Source organism: Syngnathoides biaculeatus, chromosome 16 (assembly GCF_019802595.1).
Source record: "Syngnathoides biaculeatus isolate LvHL_M chromosome 16, ASM1980259v1, whole genome shotgun sequence".
Lineage (NCBI taxonomy): Eukaryota > Metazoa > Chordata > Actinopteri > Syngnathiformes > Syngnathidae > Syngnathoides > Syngnathoides biaculeatus.
Genome location: NC_084655.1, coordinates 16,624,666 through 16,648,830, shown reverse-complemented (window position 1 = coordinate 16,648,830; position 24,165 = coordinate 16,624,666). Strand labels below are relative to the sequence as shown.

Here is a 24,165-nt window from a genome sequence, read left to right as displayed (position 1 = left end):
TTGATAAGAGTAAGTACGTTTCTTTCGGCTTGTCCCGTTAGGGGTCGCCACAGCATGACAACTCAGATGAACGCTCAGTAAGTCTTTCCAAAGAAAGAGTTTAACACTAGTGTGGCGCTAATACTAGCACTAATGCTAACAGGGCCGGTTAAAATAAAACTTACTGGTGAATATCACTGAGACACTGCAGTAACGCACGCTAGCGCAGAGCTAATAGGACCGGTAAATGTTACTTCTGCACACATATTCCACCAGTCTCACTCTTACCTTTTCCACCCAAGTGCCCCCTTATGGCCATTGGAGAAAAAAAAAAATGCACAAATGAGCTGCATCACCGCATAAACCGCAGGGTTGAAAGCGTGTGAAAAGTAACACTACTGCCGTGTCTCAGTGAGTTTTACCGGTATGTTTTTTTTTTTTTTTTTAACTGGCCTCGTTAGCGCGACGGCGCTATCTTTTAGGGTATGTAATTACGGTACATTTCAGCTAGTTATACCCACTGTAACATCCATTATTTTTTTTTAATTCTGTTCGGGTGTTAAGTTGGAATCAATGGATTTGTATCTATTTTATGCCAGAACATTTGGGATCAGGCCCATTAACATCACTGCAACTTCATTTTACACCCAAGTTTACAGTGTGAAAATGATTCTAAATTATTTTATCATTTCAAACCTCGGTCCAATGTCTACATTTGATCGTTTTTTAGCATTTCTTCTTAAGGTTCTAAGGAAATGGTGCAAAATAGAATTGTGAGTTCAAGCTAATGTTTTTTTTTTTAATGATTATTTTTATGAAGTTTTTGTTTCACATTTCATTCACCAAACCAACAAAAGCAGAAAAAAAATGTGTTGCACCTGTTGGCAGTTCTCACATCTGTAGGGCTTCTCCCCGCTGTGCGTGCGCTTGTGTCTCTCCATGTGGTACTTCTGGATGAAGCGCATGTTGCACTGATCGCAGCTGAACGGCTTCTCTCCTGAAATCATCCCAACAATAAACTGCGCGTTCCGACACGGACGGTGCCCGGTCGGGAGCGTGCAACTCACCGCTGTGGATTTTCTCGTGCCGCTGGAGGAGGTACTTCTGGATGAAGCTCATGTTACACTGGCTGCATATGAACGGGCGCTCGCCTAAAAAGACGGGCCTTTATTAGACCGGATAGTTGGGACTTACCGACAAAATATTAGGCTCCTATGGATAATAACGCAGGCGTTACCGGTGTGAATGAGGACGTGTCTCCGCAGGTGATAGGAGCTCCTGAAGGCGGCGTTGCAGTGCTCGCAGATGTGAGGTTTGCTGCCCGGCGACATGCTGCCCCCGTCGCCGTCCGCCATCATGGACTATAAACAACATTCAAACGTATAATCAGCGACGTCTGCCTTCAAATTTCGGAACCTGCGATTAAGTGAGTTTTGCTCAACTTCTTTATGATGAGATTTTTTTTCCTACAATGTATTGCAAAAGGTTATCAGTGATGGTGCCCATATGATGAGAAATTGAATACATTTACACACAAAAATGTATACATAATTTAATATAATGTGAATTTCAATTAGTCTGAATGATTAGACGAACTAACCAACTTTACAGATGTCATGTCTCGCTCACTCACACACTGTCACACTGCAGGTGGAAACCAACTGATCCGAATTTACCAATTACAATTTTATCATTGTTTAATCAACATTTTATTGTTTATGTAATTAATTAAGTAATTGTTTATCAGCGTTTATCAACAGTTTATTGATGCAACCCTCCATCGAGTCTCTTTGCGTCCAGGAAACAAATAAAATCGTATTTTACCAAAGAAAGTTATTCTATTTTGGATGTAATATTTTCTCTATAGTGTATCAGTAACAAACAACTACAATCTACCATAATTTCCAGCCTATGAACCGTGACTTTTTTTTTTTTTTCCAAACAATTTCAACCCTGCGGTTTATGTGGCATTAATTTTTAAATAAATTTGTGCATTTTGTCTTAAGGCCGCAAGGGGGCACTCGAGCGGAAAAGGTAGGAGTGAGACTGGTGGAATATATGTGCCAAGGAAGCGACTTTTACCGGTCCGGCCCTGCTAACACTGCGCTAGCATGTTACTGCCGTGTCTCAGTGATTTTTACTGCTATGTTTTTTTTAACCGGCCTTGTTAGCACACCACTAGCGTTAGTGTGGCGGCTCTAGTGTTAAACTCTGTGTATCGTCTTTCTTTGCAAGGGGGCACTTGAGTGGAAAAGGAAAGAATGGGAGCGGTGGAATATATGTGCTGAGGAAGTGACTTTTACCGGCCCTGTAAGCGCTGCGCTAGCATTAGTGCTGTGCTAGCGTGTTGCTGCTGTGTTACTGGTGTGTCTCAGTGATATTTACCGGTAGGTTTTATTTTAACCGGCTCTGCTAGCGTTAGCATGGCGTAAGCACTAGCGCCGTACTACCGTTAAACTCTTTCTCTGGACCGTCTTTCTTTGTGAATATCTCATGTTTCAATGTTGGTTTCCAATGTGGGCACTTGGGGCTTTTACACAGCTGTGGCGTATGTACACACCAAATGGTATTTCCTTTACAAATGTAAATGTGAGGCTTATAACCAGGTGTGCTCTGTAGGCCAGGAATTACTGTACCTTTTTTATGGTTTGAAAAATGTGTACTAAAATCACTAAATGTGAGTTGATAACACTCATTCCTACGCGATGGTCTGGTCCAATCGGGTTTGACCGCATTGCATAGTGTGCGCCAGGCCGAATGCAGTTTTTGCATACCACACAAGATACAGTATGAGAGCGGCTTAGGAAACTGTCCACTACCATTGGGACTATTTCAAGGATTCAAGTTCATCCAGAACTAATTCATCTTAATTAAAAAAAAAAAAAAAGGATGGTTGTGCAAAATACGTTCCAAACAATTATGGAGTCCCACATTTTACAAACTGCCAAATCTAGAGAGGCATATCTAACAAAGGCGAGCAGAAGAAAGGCCTCACTCGAGAACTACTTTTTGATTTCTATTGCTGAAGGTGTTACATTTTTTTTTTGTGCTCACTGGAATTGAAAGACATGAGAGCACACGTTTTATTTTAGATCTTAAAAGTTAATGTATTTTTACCCTCCTACCAAGAATGGCAAATTCTGACTGAAAACACAATACAGTTAAATGTTTTATAATGAATTGTTTCTGTTGTGTTTTATGAGGCAAAAATATATATATATTAGAATGACTTTTTCTGTTGTTGCTGCTGCATTGGACTGACAGTTGGCTTATATTGAGCCACAATGATTTAGAGCGAGTCATTCACAAAAAACAGGCCGGAGACTGACAGTTTAGTTAATTGCTGTCACAATAGGCTGGGGGAAAAAAAAAAAAACGCCATTATTTTCTGTTTGTGACTCACACGACTATACATGTGTTAGTTTTTACAGGAGATATAAACATTAACATTTAATTCACCGAAAAAAATGGAATGTGTCCAACCTTGGACTCGCTCCGCTTCTTCCTAGGCTTGGCCTCTTGTCCGTCGCTGTTCAACCTGCGACCTTTCTTCCCAGTGGGCTCCTTTCCTAAGTGACTCGGCAGCTGCAGCGACCACAAAAGGAGGACGGCGTGAGTGCCAGATGCAACACACAAACATATTGGAACGGGCGCAATTGGCGGCGACGACGGCCGAGCAGGCTCCAAAAAGCGTCGGGTCGCCGTCAACGCGCATTTGTGAGGAATTTTTAAATGACGAGCGACGCAAATAGCATTCGAACAAATGGAGTCGCATTTTGCCTAATCTAATTTCAAAATCAGAAAATGAAACTAAAGTCAACATTTAACAAGGGGAAAACATACAAATAACATCTTAATTGAATGTAAAGTGGAAATTCTAATTCTAGATTTTTTTTTTTTTTTTTTGCTATAATAAAACCTCATATGTCAGGCTATCCATTACTACCGCAAACAGGAAGGGGCTCAGAGTGGATCCCTGATGCTATAATTAAAAATATCTTGTAAGATTATTGCTTTTTGTAAAAATAAATTGAAATTCTTACTTTCCTCTTTGAAATATACTTAGATATTTTCATTCCAAAAAAGAGGCCGTTTTCGCCATGGCAAAATTTTTTTACATAAGATTACTTCATAAAAAAAAAAAAGTTTTTTGAAAAGTTTTGAAAATCTCATTTTAAGATGTTTACTTCTCATGGAAAAAAAAAAACTTTGTTGAAGTAATAGCTAATTGTCAGCTACTTACCTAAATTTTACAGCTTACATTTTTTTAATCAATATTAGTATTCCATGAAAACTGTTGATTTCATAAAAAGTAAGCAGGCAAAAAATAACTAAATAAATAAATTAAGAAGACAAGATGCATTCAGTTGCTTTGTGTGCGTGGGTTAGCGCAACAGCGGCCTAAATTTACAGCCCTCCTGTGGATAAGTGACCTACAATTCGCAACGAGGGCTTTTTGAATCCGCCCGGATGCAAAGACATAAACATCAGACGCAATGAAATCATTAAAAACATCTGTGTGGACTTGAACACTTCAATTGGTTACTTTACTCAACTATCATAAATATGAAAGAAAGAAAAACAGATGTAAAAAAATAATCAGGCGACAGTTCCCATTGGCTTAACCTCTTGAGGCTGCCTGCATTGTCGCCAGTGTGCTCTCGCTTGTGCTTGAACGAACACCAAAGACATCGCAAACAGAGTCTGCGAGCACCCGCGAGTCAAGATGTTTTCAACGCCGTGACATAATTCGCCCAATTGCGAAAGAATGACAGCTGATAGGACTTGTTTTTATTATGCAAGCTGAGCCTTCAGTCGATTTTCTCCATTTACTCAAATGAAGTACGAACTAGTTGTCCATTATTGGTCACGTTAGACCAGGGCTCAGCAACCTTTTTGAGGCTGAGGGCTACTTCGTCGGCACCGATCGTATGAAAGGCTACGTGACCTTTTTGCGGCAAATTTCACACTCAGTTCACTACGCGTGCATAAAATATTTTGGTTTTAATTTATTGCAGTAAATGACACTGCAGGCATTTTAAAATTTGAATTCATTTAAGCAAGTCAGATTCAGAATTTAAAGCACAAATAATATGAACAATTTATGGCCTATAGTTTTAGAACATACCTCGCAGGCTACCATTCACTATTGGTGACCCCTTGCTTTAGACTTTGTTTTGGGGGGAGCTATTTTTAACTAAATGACTGAAGAAATTAGTAATACACAGATGGAAAAAAACAACAAGGCCGCACGGTGCTCAGCTGGTAAAGCGTTGGCCTCACAGTTCTGAGGACCCGGGTTCGATCACGGCCCCGCCTGTGCGGAGTTTCCATGTTCTCCCCGTGCCTGAGCGGGTTTTCTCCGGGCACTCCGGTTTCCTCCCACATTCCCCAAACACATGCAACATTAATTGGACACTCGAAATTACCCCTGAGTTCAGGGTGTACCCCGCCTCCTGCCCGTTGACAGCTGGGATAGGCTCCAGCACTACCCGCGACCCTCGTGAGGATAAGCGGCAAAGAAAATGGATGGATGGGGAAAAAAAACAACATCTAAGGACATTTACAGTGATAAAGCGGTGAGACAAATGCTCCGATTTGAGTTCCGACTTCATTGGACTGACTCACGTTGGCCATGTTGACTTCGTGTACCAGCAGGTTCTGGTTACTGACGGTGACCTCCAGTAGCTCGCTGCTCTTGACCAGCGCCCCCGGGTACAGCGGAAGGCGGTAGTCGTGCTCGGACACCTTCTCCTGCTTGATGCCGAGCGCGTGGACGTAGTCGCCCGGTCCCGACATGCCGCCGGCGCCGCAGTCGGGCGAGTCGCGCTCCTTCTTCAGGATCATCTCCTGCGGCCCCGCCGGATGCAAGCGGGTGAAGCTGGTGACGGGCGGCAGGTGGCTGAACATGATCATGCCCGCGCCGAAGTTGGCGTCCATGCTGCCGTTGGGGCGGAGGAAATCATTGGCGAGCTTGTCTTGAATGATGCTCATGCTGGCGGGCGGGTGGGGAAAATCGACGGTGTACAGTGTCATCCTGCCGGGGGGAAAAAAATGACAATCAGTCATGATTATGGCCAAAATAATCACAATATAATGATAATAAGTGAAAAATTGGAGCATGATCAGAACTTTAGGAGTTCTGTGATTTGGGGGAAAAAAAACAGACTGAAAACCCCTCGCTCGTCACCGATGCTGCAATTTTGTGGGATCGCTGCGCACGAGAGGTTTCAGACGGATTAAATGTGATGATTTGTGGGTCAACAAAAGGGCTGCAGTCTCTGGCAAAGGGACAAACGCAAGCGCTTCCTGTCTGGCGGGACGCTGCCTTTATTCCGTTTCCCATCGAATGTTAATCTCCGCTATGGCTTGCGTCTGATCCGGTCATCCTATTTGCATCAGGATTATATGCCAATGAGTGCTGTTGTGATTACACGGAGCAACGTGCTACTATAGATTGTCCGAATCATAAATAAATAATACAGCCGGAACCACGCACGCCTTATTCTGTTTTGTGATTAAGCCCAGAAAAAAAATTGTTTCCAGAAGCTTCTGACGCCAAAACTGCCATAAACAATAAAAATCATCCATCATCCACCCATTTTCTTAGCTGCTTATCCTCCCAAGGGTCGCGGGGAGTGCTGGAGCCTATCCCAGCTGTCAGCGGGCAGGAGGCAGGGTATACCCTGAACTGGTCGCCAACCAATCGCAGGACACATAGAGACAAACAGTCGCACTCACAATCACACCTAGGGGCAATTTAGAGTGTCCAATTAATGTTGCATGTTTTTGGGATGTGGGAAGAAAGTGGAGTGTCCGGAGGAAACCCACGCAGGCACAGGGAGAACAAGCAAGCTCTAGACAGGCGGGGCCGGGATTGAACCCAGGACCTCACAATTATAAGTCCGTCGCTTTCTAACTGCGCCACTGTGCCGCCAAATAACAATAAGACATGAAATTAAAAAATACAGGCACAACTCCACATGTCTAGTTTTGTTATGTGATTATCTATTCTTATACTGCCCAGAAAAAGTTTCCAGAAACTTCATATGCAAAGACTGCCGTAGTTCTCCCTGTACATAGTTAAGGGTGGGTTATGCTTCTGACAAATAATATTCTGCCAGACGCAGTACTGTACTGTTTGTATAACAGAACAAAGTAATATAATAATACAACAAACATCCCCAAAAAATGTTGCTTGCTTTACCATCACAGCATTTTATTCTGCTCAAATGAAAATGTACTCGGGACCCAATCTTTGCCCCCGAGCCCCAGTTTGCAAAACTCCGGTGGTCCTATCCACAGCTCATTTTGAATAATTCAGTCGTCACATTTATTAAATCTCATCACGCACTTAAAGTGTTGTTAACAGTGTAAATGAATGAACGGCGGTACTTTGGCCGAGAACTCATCACGCCGGTGAGCGGAGGCAATGAGCTAGGAGGCTAACCATGATGCTAACCATCTCGCGTCTTGTTCTTTGTGATGCGGGACAATAATGTGGCCCCGCATTTGAGCACCGAACATCAGCCTCAAAACTCAAAAGCTCCAGAAATCTCCAAAAAACGACCAATGCGTAGGAATTTTAATGACGTGTCTGTCTATTACTTATCTTTTGAGGTAAATTTGTTGATTTTAGAGGACGCCCGAGAACACAAAAAAAAACCGAACGAGAAACCACTTTTTTTTTTTTTAAAATGTAAAAGTATATACATATTGATCATTCATATTTACTGTTGTCGTGAAAGGCGGCTACCCGGTCAGGGCGAACACCTAAATGAGCGCAGGCGATGATGGAGCAGCCAACACGGGTATGAGCCACAACAAAAAGTCCCGAGCGAACAATGATGCTCGGTCCCATTAGCTTAGCCATGCTAACCTAGCGGCGGCGGCCAGCTTTTGTTGTCTGTCCCGCACGAGAAGTTTCAACTTTCCCATGACGGAGCAGCATTTACATTTGACATATATATTTTTTTTCAAATAACTACCGGCGTCTCTTACCGGCGCCTAACCACCACAAGCCGCTCCTACGGACCGGCGTCGTCAGCTCTCGGCGTCCGTTTTCCCCCAAAAGTCTAAAGGCAAAACATTGTTCTCCTGCAGCTGCTGGGTTCTTCCATCTTGGCTGCTCGCGGGGCATTATGGGTCTTGCACGCGCGCGCACTCAAATGCGGGCGCACGCGTACAGACGCTGACATACATTTTGTTTCCAGTTGTGTCCTGAAATACACACATACAATGTTTAATTGATTCATCATATTATGATATACATATACAATAAATTGGATTACTGTATTTTGAATTGATTAATTTGTTACAGTAAAACATTTATTAGACATTTATTACATTATTATTACATTTATTTTCTCAAGAATCATGAACGTTGATTCATCTGGATTTGCTTTTACGAACCTCATGAAATGATGTAGCCGGCCGAATCCGGCTCCCGGGCCTTGGGTTTGACACCCGTGGATGTGAACGAATTGGACGAGTTTTTAATGTGCACTGAAGGGTGCTAATCAATAGTTGGATTGGGGAAGGAGGCCAGCGAATATTTTCATTCGTCCAGATAATTTCATTCACTCACATTATTCCATCTCATTTTGTCTGATCTGACGTTTGGCCTCGCGCTCGAGCAGGCTTGGTCAGTCCCACCCGACGACTCTGCGTGGCACCTTAACGACTGTTTTGCATTCCATTCATGGTTTGGGGAGTGCCTCAAACATGGAGCATTTTATTGAGAAATACACTCAAAAAGGTAGAAGGTGTGTGTGTGTGTGGGGGGGGGGAATGCTTTTTAAATAAAAGAGAGCACTTTTAGTTGGCAGGTTGCGGTATAAAATGACACCAAATTTGCAAATGTATGGGAATGGGGAAAGTGTGAAGCTGCAGTATATGAAGAATGTGGTTGAAGTAGTTTTTTGGTGAAACATTTATATGATGACGATCTCAGAAGATGAATTGTAGACAAATCTTTACATGCATTGAGGCAATTTTTCAGTGTGGAGCAGGTTAGAAAGTTTCTTTCGGCTTGTCCCGTGAGGGGTCGCCACAGCTGTGGCATCTCAGATGAACGCTCATATTTGTTTTGGCACAGTTTTTACGCCGGACGCCCTTCCTTACACAAACCCCTCTTCAGGGGTGCTGTGGTAAAGTATTTGGCGCCGGTGTAAATGTGTCCCTTTTCAGCATAGCAGGGGAAATTCAGAAATGTTAACAAGTGGGAGGAAGCGTGATAATTAGAGGACCCGCCCTTGAACCCTGGAGGACGCCTGGAGAAAGAATGGAAATGTGCCCTAAAAAAAAAAAAAGCCCATTGATTGATTCAATGCACCAATAGAATAACAACGCAATCCAACATCCGAACGCCATCACTGTTGTACATCAGATGAACGCTCATCCATTTTCTTTGCCACTTATCCTCATGAGGGTTGCAGGGAGTGCTGCAGTCTATCCCAGCTGTCAACAGGCAGGAGGCGGGGTTCACCTTGAACTGGTTGCCAGCCAATCGCAGGGCACATGGAGACAAACAGCCGCGCTCACAATCACACTTAGGGGCAATTTAGAGTGTCCAATTAATGTTGCATTTGGGAGGAAACCGGAATACCCGGAGAAAACCCACGCAGGCACGGGCAGAACATGCAAACTCCACACTGGGAGGGCCGGGATTGAACCCGAAACCTCAGAACTGTCAGGCCAACCCGATCCACCGTGTTTGTTAAAATAATTGCACATAGAACAGGAATTTTCGTTTCTTCAGAAAAATCTCACGTGAATGTTGAGCCACCCATGAAGATGTCGTCGCGCGTGCGACGTGAAGGTCAATCAAAGCGGCGACAAGACGTGCGCTTTTGCGATAAAGACGCAAACACCTTCTCCAAGGTGAAGCAGACAAAAGCCGCATTGTCCCTCTGTAGAATGCGCGCCCCAACATACGTATCGCATGACACAGATGCTTGTAAAGCACTCATTAATAATTCAGCATCTCTTTGTTTGCCCCCCCCCCCACTCGCCTTGACTCTTACAAACAAAGTATGTGGATATTCAAGCATCCTCAAAAAATAAATGAATTGGGGAAAAAAAAAGGATAAGTGAGGCATAGCAACGCCGAACAGATGGTGTTCCCGGACGCGCTAATCCTCACGGATCAGAGATCCCCCCCCCCCCTCCTTGTTTGTTGGGGCGAAACTAGAATCTCTGCGTGGTAGAGGCAAGACAACGCAGGCCCGTCGATGCGGCAGAATCCAGATTCATTTGTTCCAGGCACAATAAAAAAAAATGGATTTAGTCTGCTCCGGTGTCAAAATGTCACAATCACAAAACTAGATTATTTAGCCACGCTTTGTTTTTGTTTTTTTCCTCGCTATTATTTGTCCTGCTCCCTCTTCTTAAATCTCACTTTTTGTTGTTGTTGTTCTTGTTTCCATTTTTTTTTTACTTCTATCAACATCCACAGATATAAATATATTTTCTTTACGGCACGTGTGTCAAGCTTGTGTTTGTTAAGGGACATTGTGGTTACACTTTCCCTCCGAGGGCTGTTATGATTATAAAACCACATCAATGTGTAATTGCCTAATCATATTATGACATACACAATTAACTGGATTACTGTATAAAGAGGCTTGTCACAGCAAAAAATGTATTACACATTTATTATATATGACAGTTTGAAATGTAGCACAGATTTTCTCAAGAATCATGAACGTTGATCCACTTGGATTTGCTTTCACGGGTCTCATGAAATCATATAGCGGGCCGGATCCGGTGTGATGGTCTGAGCGCTCCCGGTGCTGAAAATTCTCCTTGTGATTAATGCGCCTGCGCGTATATTTAGCAAACTTCCAGCCAGTCTGAAACATCCCCATCTATGCTTCAACGTGTGTTCATACAGTTATGAAATAACATATGTTAGCTCACGCTATAAGAGGGGGGGGGGGGGATTCCCCAGTAACCGTCTACAACATACCCAGAAGTTCCCCTGTTACTAACGCATGCGCATTAATCACAAGGGGACTTTCCAGCACGGGGGAGCGTTCAGACCGTCACACCTGGGCCTCGACACCTGCGGAGCAAAAAAAAACATAAATCCCTTTTGTCAAAATATCTACTTAAACATAATCCTTAATCACTTTTTCCACACTATTTTTTCCCTTAATAAATAAAATATATATAATCAGAAATTGACATTTCTTTGATAGTTTTAAATAAAGTAGGAACCCCCCCCCCAAAAAAAACAGATATACATATTTTTGGGGATAATAGTTTGTCTTTTAATGTTTTTATCAATAAATAGTGGGCATGGTGGATCAGCTGGTAAAAGCATTGGCCTCACAGTTCTGAGGTCCCGGGTTCAATCCCGGACCTGCCTGTTTGGGGTTTGCATGTTCTCCCCGTGCCTGCGCGGGTTTTCTCCGGGTGGGCACTCCGATTTCGTCCCACACCCCAAAAACATGCAACATTAATCAGACACTCTAAATTGCCCCTAGGTGTGATTTGGAGTTCGGCTGATTGTCTCTATGTGCCCTGCGATTGGCTGGCGACCAGTTCAGGGCGTAACCCACCTCCTGCCCCTTGACAGCTAGGATTGGCTCCAACACTCCCCGCGACCCTCGTGAGGATAAGCGGCGAAGAAAATAGATGGATGGGTATTTCAGCTCATTCTAATGGGGGGGGGATAGATTTGAGATCGATTTGCGTTTCGAGCATGAAAAAAAAAAAAAATCAATTAATGAGGGGAGGGGGGAATGTTCCTGCACTGAAGTGACCCCGCCTCTAGATGGCGCAGTCAGCCAGTCCCTTGAGCTGCGTACGGTGCTTACCAACAACCTAAAAGTCAAAAAAGACCACGAGGTATGTGCAAAAAACACAAAAGGGGGATTAGTGGCTCAAACAGGTCAAAGGATTAAATAAAGTCAATTAAGCAAAAGCCCCCCCCCTTTTTTCCCGTTTAAAGTGGTCGTGCGTAACTCCCCCCCTCCTCTCCTTTCTCTCTCTCTCTCTCTCTCTCTCTTTCTCTCTCTCTCTCTCTCTGTCTCGCACACACGCCCACCTCTTCATCCACTCCTCTCTTCAGTTCTTCAGTTTTTCAGTTCACAGCTCCCGCGCGGCCCCGAACCCGGCCCGGCGGACTTCTCGGAAGCGTTCAGCGAAGTGTCCCCCGTGCGTAAAAAAGTGCATGGCGCCTTTCGCGCGGCACCGCAGGTGAACCGGAGACCAGGATGGAGTGAGTGAGTGAGTGAGTGAGTAGTCGCTCGCTTGGCTTGGGAAGCAGCTGAGATGGCGGCACTTCGCAGGAAATTCGGCGAGGACTACCAGGTGGTCAGCACCAATCGGGCCGGAGGAGGCGGAGGCGGAGGGGGCGGCGGCGGCTTCTCGGCGCCGGCGGCCAAGAAGAAGCGGCAACGCTTCGTGGAGAAGAACGGCCGCTGCAACGTGCAGCACGGCAACCTGGGCGGCGAGACCAGCCGCTACCTGTCGGACCTGTTCACCACCTTGGTGGACCTCAAGTGGCGCTGGAACCTGCTCATCTTCATCCTGACCTACACGGTGGCGTGGCTGGTGATGGCGTCCATGTGGTGGGTGATCGCCTACATCCGCGGCGACCTGCAGCAGCACGCCCGCGACGCCTCTTACACGCCGTGCGTGGCCAACGTCTACAACTTCCCGTCCGCCTTCCTCTTCTTCATCGAGACCGAGGCCACCATCGGCTACGGCTATCGCTACATCACCGAGAAGTGCCCCGAGGGCATCATCCTCTTCCTCTTCCAGTCGCTGCTGGGCTCCATCGTGGACGCCTTCCTCATCGGCTGCATGTTCATCAAGATGTCGCAGCCCAAGAAGCGCGCCGAGACGCTCATGTTCAGCCAGGACGCCGTCGTCTCGCAGCGGGACGGCCGCCTCTGCCTCATGTTCCGCGTGGGCAACCTGCGCAACAGCCACATGGTGTCGGCGCAGATCCGCTGCAAGCTCATCAAGGTGCGTACGCGTTCTGGGACTGTCTTTGGGAACTTTGGCGGAACCAAAGTGAGGCCCGGGTTTTGTTGAGTTATTTTGTAATATCCCATTTTTTTAAATCACACATAACATTTGACTATTTTCAGACAAAAATGTTGCATGTACTCCAATAAATAATATCCATCCATTTTCTGAGCCACTTATCCTCACGAGGGTCTTGGGGATTTGAACCCCGGTCCCCAGAACTGTGAGGCCAACATTCTCACTAGTTTTCACAGTTTCAAAATTTCCAATAAATAATCCATCCATCCATTTTCTCTGCCGCTTATCCTCACGAGGGTCGCACAGAGTGCTGGAGCCTATCCCAGCTGTCATGTCAGGAGGCGGGGTGCACCCTGAACTGGTCGCCAGCCAATCGCAGGGCACATAGGGACAGACTGACAGTCGCACTCACAATCACTCCTTGGAGCAATTTAGAGTGTCCAATTAATGTTGAGGTTTTTGGGGAAGTGGGAGGAAACCGGAGTGCCCACCCGGAGGAAACCCACTCAGCCACGGGGAGAACATGCAAACTCCACACAGGCGGGTCCGGGATTTGAACCCCGGTCCCCAGAACTGTGAGGCCAACCCTCTAACGAGTTTCCACAGTTTTAAAATTTTCCATAAATAATTCATCCATCCATTTTCTTTGCCACTTATCCTCACGAGGGTCGCTGGAGTGCTGGAGCCTATCCCAGCTGTCAACGGGTGGGGGGGGGGGTTACACCCTGAACTGGTTGCTAGATAGAGACAGACAACAGTTGCACTCACAATCACACCTACAGACAATTTAGAGTCTCAAATTGATGTTGCGTGTTTTTGGGGACGTGGGAGGAAACCCGAGTGCCCACCCGGAGGAAACCCACACAGGCACGGGGAGAAAATGCAAACTCCAGACAGGCGGTTGGCCGGGATTTGAACCCCGGTCCTCAGAAATGTGAGGCCAACACTTTACAGCCGCGACAGCGTGCCGCCGACTGAAAAAATATATTGCGTTTTATATTTATAAGTAAAAATAGGTTCAATTGTGAAAATACTAATTCTTTAAAAAAAAAAAAAACTTTTAAAAAAACTTCAAGAAATTGGCGGGGCTGAACATATCAGACTCAAGTCCTTTAGTTCCAGGATTTAGGAATTAGGAATTAGAATTACCGACAACTAAAAGTTACTAGTGCTGATCCAGCATTTGAAACTCATTTAAAAAACACGAGTGAGAAATTTCATGGATGGTTAAAAAGTCCAAAGGGAGACATTTGAGCTTCCTCCAGAAGTTTGCGGGTCTGATCCTGATGTAGCCTGTGCAGCAATTTACAAAAGATGGGAAGAAATATGGCGGCCCTGAATGCTCAAAAAGCCTACAAAAATGTGTACGCGCTGCAAAAACGTCTTGGTAGTGATGAAAGATTGAAAAGCTATTCTCCAAATGGATGAAGTGTTGGCGGAGGTCGTATCCAATGCGAACGCGGAAGCCTTCGCGGACAGATGTCAGCGCTGAGAGTTTTTTTTTTTTTTTTTGGGGGGGGGGGGCGACGAACACAGCTCACGTGCTTGCATTATCACAATCCATCAGCAGCAGGTGTGAGATAAGAGGCTGACTGTGTGAGTGCGTTGGGAAGGTGGGTGTGAAAGCAGGAGTGCGGAGGAGTGGAGTAGCCCAGCGAGTTGAAAAAAAAAAAAAATGAAAATAATCATAAAAAAGCTCTCTTGGCAGCCAGTGCTAAACATAAAAGTGTATTTATGGCACTTGTAAAGCCAGGCATCAATCACTTCCTTTATGCTCAGCTTTTTTTTTTTTTTTTTAACCTCATCCAAGGCGCTTTTTCAAATTACCGAGAAAATATCAGAATAAATCATAAAGCTAAGTGACCATAATATTGATGATAATGTTATACATGCGCAAATATTCTTTGCCAATTGTTTAATCATAACTGACACAAATCTAATTCACCATTATTACACAATATTTATTGTCATTTACAACTGTAATGTACCATATTATTTAAACGTTCTAAATAACTGTAATGTACATTTTACAACATATTAGTCAAAATGTTTTATTTATGTTTTTTTAAAAGTTGACCTTTATTTTACCATATTTACATCATATTAAATGTTCTCAGGCGGCACAGTGGATCAGCTGGATGGCCTCACAGTTCTGAGGCCCCGGGTTCGATCCCAGCCCCGCCTGTGTGGAGTTTGCATGTTCTCCCCGTGCCTGCGTGGGTTTTCTCCGGGTGGGCACTCCGGTTTCCTCCCACACCCCAAAAACATGCGACATTAATTGGACGCTCTAAATTGCCCCCAGGTGTGATTGTGAGTGCAGCTGTTTGTCTCGATGTGCCCTGCGATTGGCTGGCGACCAGTTCAGGGTGTACCCCCGCCTCCTGCCCGTCGACAGCTGCGATAGGCTCCGGCACTCCCCGCGACCCTTGTGAGGATAACCACCAATGAAAATGGATGGATGGATAAAAGTTCTCAAGTTTTGATGACCTCGGCTGTATTACTATTTTTTTTTTCCCCAATCGTCAGTATTGTTTAGAGGAGGAGGGCAGACGCGCGTGTACGCCGTATTTTGTGGGAAACCCGGAGCGGTCGCCGGCCACGACACGCTGACCGTCTGCCCTTTTAACGACGGTAATCGACCGGCTTTTCATTATGTCCACGTTCAGCATGCGACGAGGGGGCTGTAAAAAAAAAAGACAAAGAGCCTTCGCCGGGAGCCGTTTCTCTTTTCGCCACATGTGTGGTGCCGCGTCGGGACGCTAAATGATGCGTGAAAGGGGAAGAAGAGAAAAAAGGGGAACATGAGGGGGACTCAACCCCCCCACATTTCCCAGCTCGCAAGTGGCGCGTGAAGCATAATCGTACACATTCACGTCGACTGACCACAAGCTCTCGGGTTTAGCGTCGCGCATTTGTGCCGTCTTGCGGTCCGATCGGTTTATTTCAACTTCCGAATCGGTGATCGGCCCCCGAAAATCCCCATCTTGTCGTACCTTCTGCTTCTGATCGGGTTTAGGCCGGCAGAGAAGGTCTTGGTAGTCCTGAGCAGCACCGGAGAACTTCAACTTTAAATCCATCCATTCGTTTTCTTAGCCGCTTATCCTCAAAAGGGACGCGGATAACTTTAAATCTGTTTAAAAAAAACACACACAAACACTTAAACAGCCTGTACAAGTTATAATAATTATATATAATTTAAGTTTTTAATACTTAATATTATTTATATATTAATATTTCCCCTATTTCCTATGATTGAAGCCGTTTCCAAATCCAAACAAATTGGCGTCGAGGGAGGATCGTGTTGGATCCGACGCTGTTGTCTGTTTGTGTGAAAGCGTGGAACAATGGACAGGAAGTTGTTGGCGAGCGCCGCCGTGGATAATTAGTGGCTGACAGCTGCCAGCAGGAAGATGATGAAGAGGAGGAGGAGGAAGATGAAGCTGTCAGTTGGAGTTCCCCACTCAGCAACTGATGAATGGGGGGCATCCTGATGGTGCACAAAAACGCCACCGGGGGGGGGGGGGGGTTGTGAGGAGACACCATCCATCCATCTTCTTAGCCGCTTATCCTCAAAAGAATCGCGGGGAGTGCCGGAGCCTATCCCAGCCGTCAATGGGCAGGAGGCGGGTTACACCCTGAACTCGATGACAGCCAATCGCAGGGCACATGGAGACAGACAACAGTCGCACTCACAATCACACACCACTTTTAATTTTGCATGTTTTGGGATGTGGGAGGAAACTGGAGTACCCGGAGGAAACCCACGAAGGTACAGGGAGAACATGCAAACTCCACACAGGCGGGGCCAGGATCGAACCCAGGACCTCAGAACTGTGAGGCCAACGCTTTCCTGCTGAGTCACCGTGCTACTGACGCGACACATATTGACAAATTAGCAAGTGTCGTCAGGGAAAAAATTATTTTCTCGACCTAATTTGTAACCTGCTGCTCCTTAAAAGTTTGATGAATCATTATTGATTTCCATCGCATTTTCTAATATGAACAGAGATGGAATTCCAAAGGCCAAATATGAGGCACAGCCTCACTCACCAGTGCACTTTCCTACGTTTATTGAACGGGACAAGGACCCAAACACACAAATCTGAAATGATATCAGTCGTGACCACTGATCTTTTTAAAAAAAAAAAAAAAAAAAAAACACTGAATAGCGCAAACACATTGAGCGCTATCAATTGGTTGAAGCCAGTTGACCGCCATCTTGGTACTCCCAAAACGTGCAGAGGACGTGATTTACAGGTTGGATTATGGCAGAGTTTTTCCTCAAAGTTTGCCATGTAGAATTAAAACTAGTCGTGTTAGCTTGACATTTGTTCAGTTCTGGTAACATGAAGAATTTTTAATTTGACTTGGTAAGCCAAAAAAGGCTAAGAAGTGCAAAGGAAAGACATAGAACACCGTGACGACCAAGAAACCTTGGGCCCGATTTCCGTGACATATTAACTTTTCCCAAAATACTCTGAAGCACTGTCATCATAAAATAGGAAAAAACTATGCTTTTTTGTCATAAAAAACATTACATTTTAAGTCAATCAGTTTGATATATTTTTGAAAATAAGGACTCTCAATGGGAAAATACATGCTAAACGCATCGTTCATTTGTTGTCTCTGCGACGTCCTATTTCAGACAGAAAATTTAAACTTTTTTCCCCGCATATGAAAATCAAATTCAATTTGCAGAGTTTTGTATTATGAAATTCATCAAAAATTTCACTGAAAATGTGTTTTCTTGCTTATCCGCTGATGAAGTTTGGGAAAATATTGACATCGCTTTTTCGTGAAAAATCGTCGGCCAATAAAGGTGAAGCAGAGAGTCAACAGTGAGAGCAACAACAACCGGAAACAAAACTTTGCTCCAGTGAATTAAGCTCATCAGAAAATTAAAAACCCTTTGGAAACAAAAAAATCTTTCTAATTTACCTGTGGAATGTTTTCTCACAGGGATTAATGCTGCGACAGGTCGACATGGTTGTTTTGGGAGTGTCAAGATGGCGGATCCAGTGACCTTCCTTCTTTTATTTATTTTTTTTTTTTTAAGATGAGCGGCCATAACACACATGAAGCAGACGTTACCGTGTGGAAAATTGCCTGATGTAGCTGGAGTCGGAACTCCTGGCGTCACTTAATAGGCCACGCCCCCTCAAAAGCACACATCAACACAAAATTCACTATAGTGCTACTATGCGTGTCCAGGCCTCTTCATTTCATTTTATTTGTTTGGGACGTTATCTTTTACTATTTTTTTTTTTATTTGAATGTGATAATCACACACAATAATATTGTTTTTTAATTTCATTTTAATTGAGTACACATCAAGTTAATAATAAATGTCAGGGAGACAAATGGTCTTATTTGAAGCAGATACGGTGACTTGTAAGGAGCGTCGCCTGTGGCCTGCTGGCAAGTAGTACGCTCGTCCATCTTGTAAATGACACACAAGAGAAGAGAGAGGACGGAGGTACGGCGGCGCCAGGGATTCACGCACAGGTCGCTCAGCAGCTCACAAGCGAACGACGGCGCGTTGACGCCGCGAGCAGCTCCGAAAAGGAAACGCTCGGGTAGGGCTCATTCATATTCAATTGGAGAAAAAAGGCTGCTTACTCACACGGCTCTCGGGGGGGGGGGGGGGGTCAATTGGAGGTCAGGAGTGGATCGGAGGGACTTGATGGGATTGGACTTGCAGAGAAACCTGAAACTATGAGCGATGCGTGCTGACTGCGCATGTTGTACAGTATTTATGAATGAAAATGAAGAAAATTTTAGCTAATCTTTAATTATACCTACATTGGGCGTGGATGAGACTGCTCGTGGTTTGATTATTATTTAGTTTTTCCTGACGATTTCTATTGTGCAAAGTTGTAGTTATGAGGGTGTGATAGCATTATTTTTATGATGTATAAATTGCAATTGTGTGATTTAGTACACTGCGGACTTTTTGGACTTTGTGGATTATTTCTATTCCGTTTATCAAGAATAATTGGTGAGGAGTGCGGTAAATATTTACATTACACTTGTGTGAATGAGCATCATTTATTGAACTTTGGGGATTATTTGAAGTGTTTTTCCATTGCGCAAAGTAGAAAGCAGGACATTTATCATATGATTACATTGCATGTGGACATGGTCGAGCATGCCATGAACTGTTTAAAATTGATTTTTTTTTTATGAAGTTGGATTTATTTCTATTGGGAAATACGGTGTGGATTTCATCTGGTCATGTTTTTATTCTATTGTGCAAGTTGGTAATTATCATAAATGGTGAAAGAGGAGATTACATTATGACATGGATGTAGGCATTTTTACAATTTATTGATTTATCCATCCATCCATTTTCTTAGATGCTTATGCTTACGAGGGTCGCGGGGAGTGTTGGAGCCTATCCCAGCTGTCAACGGGCAGGAGGCGGGGTACACCCTGAACTGGTCGCCATAGAGACAAACAGCTGCACTCATAATCACACCTGGGGGCAATCTAGAGTGTCCAATCAATGTAGCGTGTTTTTTGGGATGTGGGAGGAAACCGGAGTGCCCGGAGAAAACCCACGCAGGCACAGGGAGAACATTTAAACTCCACACAGTCGGGGCCGGGATCGAACCCGGGTCCTCAGAACTGTGAGGCCAACGCTTTACCAGCTGATCCACTGTGCCACCTTTTATGTATTTATCGATGGTTATTGTTCTGTTGCGGAAGGCAGACGTTATCCTGGACTGGTATTTGTCAGCTAACCTGTTCCTTTTATTTCTCCGTCCGTCTTTCAGTCCCGGCAGACCCCGGAGGGCGAGTTCCTGCCCCTGGACCAGTGCGAGCTGGACGTGGGCTTCGGCACGGGGGCCGACCAACTCTTCCTGGTCTCGCCGCTCACCATCTGCCACGAGATCAACCCCAAGAGCCCCTTCTTCGACCTGTCGCAACGTTCGCTCACCAGCGAGCAGTTTGAGATTGTGGTGATTCTGGAGGGCATCGTGGAGACCACCGGTGAGCGATGACACCCTCCCCGCACACTCCTCCGTCCTTTTTCCTTCCGTCTCCATCTAAATGGAAAAATGAACATTAGTCAGTTAGCCAAGACGGAGACGGGCTGAAATCTCATTTAGCCGCCGCCTTCCCAGCTCGGCATGGATATGAGTGACTGTGACACATGCAAACGGATCGAATTAGGTGTGATATTTTATTACCACGTGATACGGTGTTACTTTTCCATAATAAGAGTGCATTCTCATAGCCGGCGTCACTTTGACAAATGCGCTCCGGTTTTTAAGATGAATATGAAGATGAAGATGTGAATTGATCAGAGTCAAAGCTATTTTTTTATTTTATTTTTTTTTAAATGAGCCCATCTAGTAGGATACTATAATTTTCCAAGTTGAACAAGAAAAACATAAGTACCGTAATTTCCGCCCTACAAGCCGTGACTTTTTTCACACGCTTTCAACCCTGCGGTTTATGCGGCGGTCCGGCTAATTTGTGCATTTTTTCTAAAGGCCGCGAAGGGGCACTCGAGCGGACAAGGTAAGAATGAGACCGGTGGAATATATGTGCCGAGGAAGTGACTTTTACCGGCCCTTTTAGCGCTGCGCTAGCGTTAGCGCTGTGCTAGCATGTTGCTGCTGTGTTACTGGCATGTCTCAGTGATATTTACCGGCACGTTTTATGTTAACCGGCCCTGTTAGCGTTAGCGCAGGGGGTCACCAAAGCGGTGCCGGTGGGCGAATGGCAGCCCGCGCGGACCATATAAGGTGCCCGCACGGTATGTTCTAAAAATACCATTGGCCACAAATTGTGACTATTATTTGTGCTTTAAATTCTGAATCTGACTCGCTTACGTGAATTAAAATTTCAAAATTCATGTAATGTCATTTATTACAATAAATTAAAACAAACGTTTTATGTACGTGTAATGAACTGAGTCTGAAATATGCCGCAAACAGGTCACGTAGCCCTTCATACGATCGGTGCTCACGAAGTGGCCCTCAGCCTCAAAAGGTTTGCTGAGCCCTACGTTAGTGCTTGCTTTAGCGCAGCGGCGCTAGCTTTAGTGCGGCGCCACTAGCGTTAGCGCGCTAAACTCTGTGAATCGTCTTCCTTTGTAAATATCTCGTGTTTCAATGTGGGCGCTTGCGGCTTTTACACAGCTGCGGCGCATGTATGTACCAAATGGTATTTCCTTTACAAATGTAAATGTGAGGCTTGTAACCAGGTGCGCTCTGTAGGCCAGGAATTATGGCAGTGTTGTTGTTCTCCAGTACATAAACTTAGTGTATAACATTGTAGTGTGACCACATAATTTTTGTTTAAAAGTAGATCCGCCATATCTCCTGCGGTGCCAAATCACAAATAATGTGATGAAAACCTGGAAATATGAGTATTGCGGCGTGACAGAGTCAGCGCGGCTTTCAGCACGCTCCATTTCCCCCCCAAAGTTTGTCAGTCGGCAATTTCTCTTTCCCGCGACACTCCTCCTCTGGGTCCATTACAAACAAATCCCCCCTTTCTTTTCGCTTTCCCAGATAACGTTCTCACTTATAACCCGACGCTGGAGGACTCACGGCCCTGCTCAATAGGCTTAGCAGATTTAAAAAGAGAAAGGAAGAGGCGGCGAGGGTGGGGTGCTTGTACGTTTAGATGCAGGCGGACTAGCCACGGGGTCTGTGTTGTGTTGATAGCGCAGTTAAACCGGGGTACGATGAGAAGTTTATTGCTGCAGTATTCCTGAACTGGAACGCTAAACCCTCAACTTAAGATGCCTTGCGCTGTCCAACACCCCAAAGGAGGATTTGAAACGAGCTCATTTTACCGAGTGCTTGTGCGTTTTTTTCGGTGTGGGACTTTATTTTTATATTTTGGGGAAAATACTAAAGTCTGTTTGCAAAATATTACAATTTACGTCACGCAAAACTGGAGTTTAATACAAAATATTATGGTTGCTATGACAGACTGCAGTGTAAACATGGATGCACAGACGCGAGAGAGGCCACGTCAGACTCCACACTTTAGTGGAATAATATTATGACATTACTAGTTATGTTTAAGACGGCACGGTGGAGCAGCTGGTAAAGTGTTGGCCTGACAGTTCTGAGGACCCGGATTCGATCCCGGCCTCGCCTGTGTGGAGTTTGCATGTTCTCTCCGGGCCTGCGTGGGTTTTCCCCAGGCACTCTGGTTTCCTCGCACATCCCAAAAACATGCAACTTTAATTAATAAGAATTAATTATAGTAATCATTATTAATTGGACACTCCAAATTGGTGTGACTGTGAGTGCGGCTGTTTGTCTCCTGTGATTGGCTGCCAACCATTTCAGGGTGTACCCCGGCTCCTGCTCGTTGACAGCTGGGATAGATTCCAGCACTCCCAGCGACCCACGTGACGATAAGGGGCTAAGAAAATGAATGGAGGGACTGCATTGCATCTTGTCTTAATAATTAATAATTGTGGCTGTCCTGCAGATGATACGTTTTTAAAGATTGTTTTATGCTGGTTTGGTTTGACAAGACATCAAATAATACTCATGGTAGGATGATGAAAAAAAGATGAACTGGATTCTTATTTTTGCTTGCTAGGCTAATTAGCTCAATGGAAAAAAAAAACAACTTTCACGGCAAATGTAACGTTTGTTTTGATGTTCGAAGGCTGTTTGACGGCCGGCATAAGTGTCAATGTCAAACTCATTGGTAATGCGTAAATATGTAAAAAAAAAAAAAAAAAAAGTGCCATAATAAAAAAAATTATAAAGCTGCTTTAGGCTGAGTTTGCTGTTTAATTTGCTTTCCATCGAATTATCTCTGTTAAAACCGACACAGAGCTATGATGCCAGTACTCTACTTTCATGTACAGCGTGTGGAAATATTATTTTGAATAGAAGGACGATATAAACATCACAAATCAATTAAAAAATCATTTGAAAAACTAAAATAGAAAAAAAAAATTGCATCGAAATGTGACAAATTTGATTCCTTTTTAGATTTGCTGTACTACGTACAATGCACATGTTATTGAGGTGATATTTAACTGCATGTTTACTTGTCCATCCATCTTCTTAGCCGCTTATCCTCACAAGGGTAGCGGGAGTGCAGGAGCCTATCCCAGCTGTCAACGGGCAGGAGGCAGGGTACACCCTGAACTGGTTGCCAGCCAATCGCAGGGCACATGGAGACAAACAGCCCCACTCACAATCACACCTCGGGTCAATTTAGAGTGTCCAAATAATGCATCTTTTTTGGGATGTGGGAGGAAACTTGAGTGCCCGGGGGAAACCCAAGCAGGCAAGGGGAGAAAACGCAAACTCCACACAGGCAGGTCCGAGATTGAACCCAGGACCTCAGAACTGTGAGGCCAACACTTTACCAGCTGAGCAAAATTCACACCTAATATCATTTTTAGCTGCAGCCCTACTTTAGTTGTAAAAAGGGGGCATCTTTGCAAAAGGTTCACCAGTTCCGTTGCCCTCGCAGGCATGACGTGCCAGGCCCGCACCTCGTACACCGAGGACGAGGTCCTGTGGGGCCACCGCTTCCTGCCCGTGATGTCCCTGGAGGAGGGTTTCTTCCGAGTGGACTACTCGCAGTTCCACAGCACCTTTGAGGTCCCCACGCCGGCGTACAGCGTCAAAGAACACGAGGAGAAGAAATCCCTGCCGTCGCCCATGTCCACGCCGGCGCTGACCGAATGCCAGGGGGCCCGCCGTGATCGCGTTTTCTCAGTGGACTGCATCAACGCGGCGGCGGTGGCAGCGGGCAGGGGTGGCGCGGGACGGTTGCCCAGTAAGCTGCAGAGAATCAGTTCATCCGGGAAGGAGGACCTCCAGAGGAAGGTACTGATGCTGACCTCGCAGCACTCGGAGAAGGCGTGCAGTACCGGGGATCTGCCGCTCAAGGTTCAGCGGCTCGGATCCTCGTCCGGCCCTGACAACTCGCTCAAGGTGGGGTTCGAACCCATGACCCAGTCCACCGGGGATCTGTACCAGCACAGCCTGATGCCCACCTTGTGCCCGCCGCACCCCCCCGCGCACAGCCCCCTGCTGTCGGCGACCAGGAGGCCCGATGACAACCTACCGGCCAAGCTGCGCAAGATGAACCGCTGAAGACGTCGAGTCTGGCTCAACGAAAGTCCTTAAACTGACTGACTTTCCAACTGACAATACTTTGCACAACAAAAATGTGGCGCTACGCAAA

General features: G+C 45.2%; 2 protein-coding genes and 1 long non-coding RNA gene across 14 annotated transcripts in view; 1 reads left to right on the top strand and 2 right to left on the bottom strand.

Moving 5' to 3' along the window:
• Nucleotides 1-19,836, bottom strand: part of znf281a (zinc finger protein 281a) — a 24,875-nt gene extending 5,039 nt beyond the window's left edge. Inside the window, exons 1-8 of the mRNA XM_061845042.1 lie at nucleotides 19,723-19,836; nucleotides 15,972-16,108; nucleotides 7,981-8,199; nucleotides 5,608-6,016; nucleotides 3,463-3,564; nucleotides 1,217-1,340; nucleotides 1,047-1,130; nucleotides 858-976 (exon numbers count right to left, since the gene is read on the bottom strand). Of these exons, the coding sequence (XP_061701026.1) occupies nucleotides 858-976; nucleotides 1,047-1,130; nucleotides 1,217-1,340; nucleotides 3,463-3,564; nucleotides 5,608-6,015 (837 nt within the window). The 5' untranslated portion in view covers nucleotide 6,016; nucleotides 7,981-8,199; nucleotides 15,972-16,108; nucleotides 19,723-19,836. The remainder of the gene's footprint in view (nucleotides 1-857; nucleotides 977-1,046; nucleotides 1,131-1,216; nucleotides 1,341-3,462; nucleotides 3,565-5,607; nucleotides 6,017-7,980; nucleotides 8,200-15,971; nucleotides 16,109-19,722) is intronic.
• Nucleotides 1,267-24,165, top strand: kcnj19a (potassium inwardly rectifying channel subfamily J member 19a). 4 transcript variants are annotated; one of them, XM_061845047.1, is made up of 6 exons: nucleotides 1,267-1,405; nucleotides 3,489-3,591; nucleotides 12,056-12,205; nucleotides 12,276-12,957; nucleotides 19,755-19,971; nucleotides 23,446-24,165. In XM_061845047.1, exons 3-6 carry the CDS (start codon nucleotides 12,201-12,203, stop codon nucleotides 24,072-24,074), a joined length of 1,533 nt encoding a protein of 510 aa, XP_061701031.1. In that variant the 5' UTR covers nucleotides 1,267-1,405; nucleotides 3,489-3,591; nucleotides 12,056-12,200; the 3' UTR covers nucleotides 24,075-24,165. The 4 variants fall into 4 exon arrangements, with proteins under 4 accessions (XP_061701031.1, XP_061701030.1, XP_061701032.1 ...); XM_061845046.1 differs by having other exon boundaries at nucleotides 12,056-12,957; XM_061845048.1 differs by lacking the exon at nucleotides 1,267-1,405 and having other exon boundaries at nucleotides 3,495-3,591; nucleotides 12,056-12,209.
• LOC133513942 (uncharacterized) overlaps nucleotides 19,889-24,165 on the bottom strand; it is a 41,505-nt gene continuing 37,228 nt past the window's right edge. For all 9 annotated transcript variants that reach the window (XR_009798660.1, XR_009798661.1, XR_009798664.1 and 6 more), the window contains one exon: nucleotides 19,889-20,027. This is a non-coding gene — a long non-coding RNA (uncharacterized LOC133513942). The remainder of the gene's footprint in view (nucleotides 20,028-24,165) is intronic.

Excerpts from the sequence above, each read along its gene's own strand:
- kcnj19a (XM_061845045.1), top strand. The coding sequence starts at position 12,158 with ATGGCGCCTTTCGCGCGGCACCGCAG. Across the intron at positions 12,184-12,275 it reads CCTTTCGCGCGGCACCGCAG|GAAATTCGGCGAGGACTACC; the intron begins GTGAACCGGAGA and ends GGCACTTCGCAG. Across the intron at positions 12,958-19,754 it reads TCCGCTGCAAGCTCATCAAG|TCCCGGCAGACCCCGGAGGG; the intron begins GTGCGTACGCGT and ends TCCGTCTTTCAG.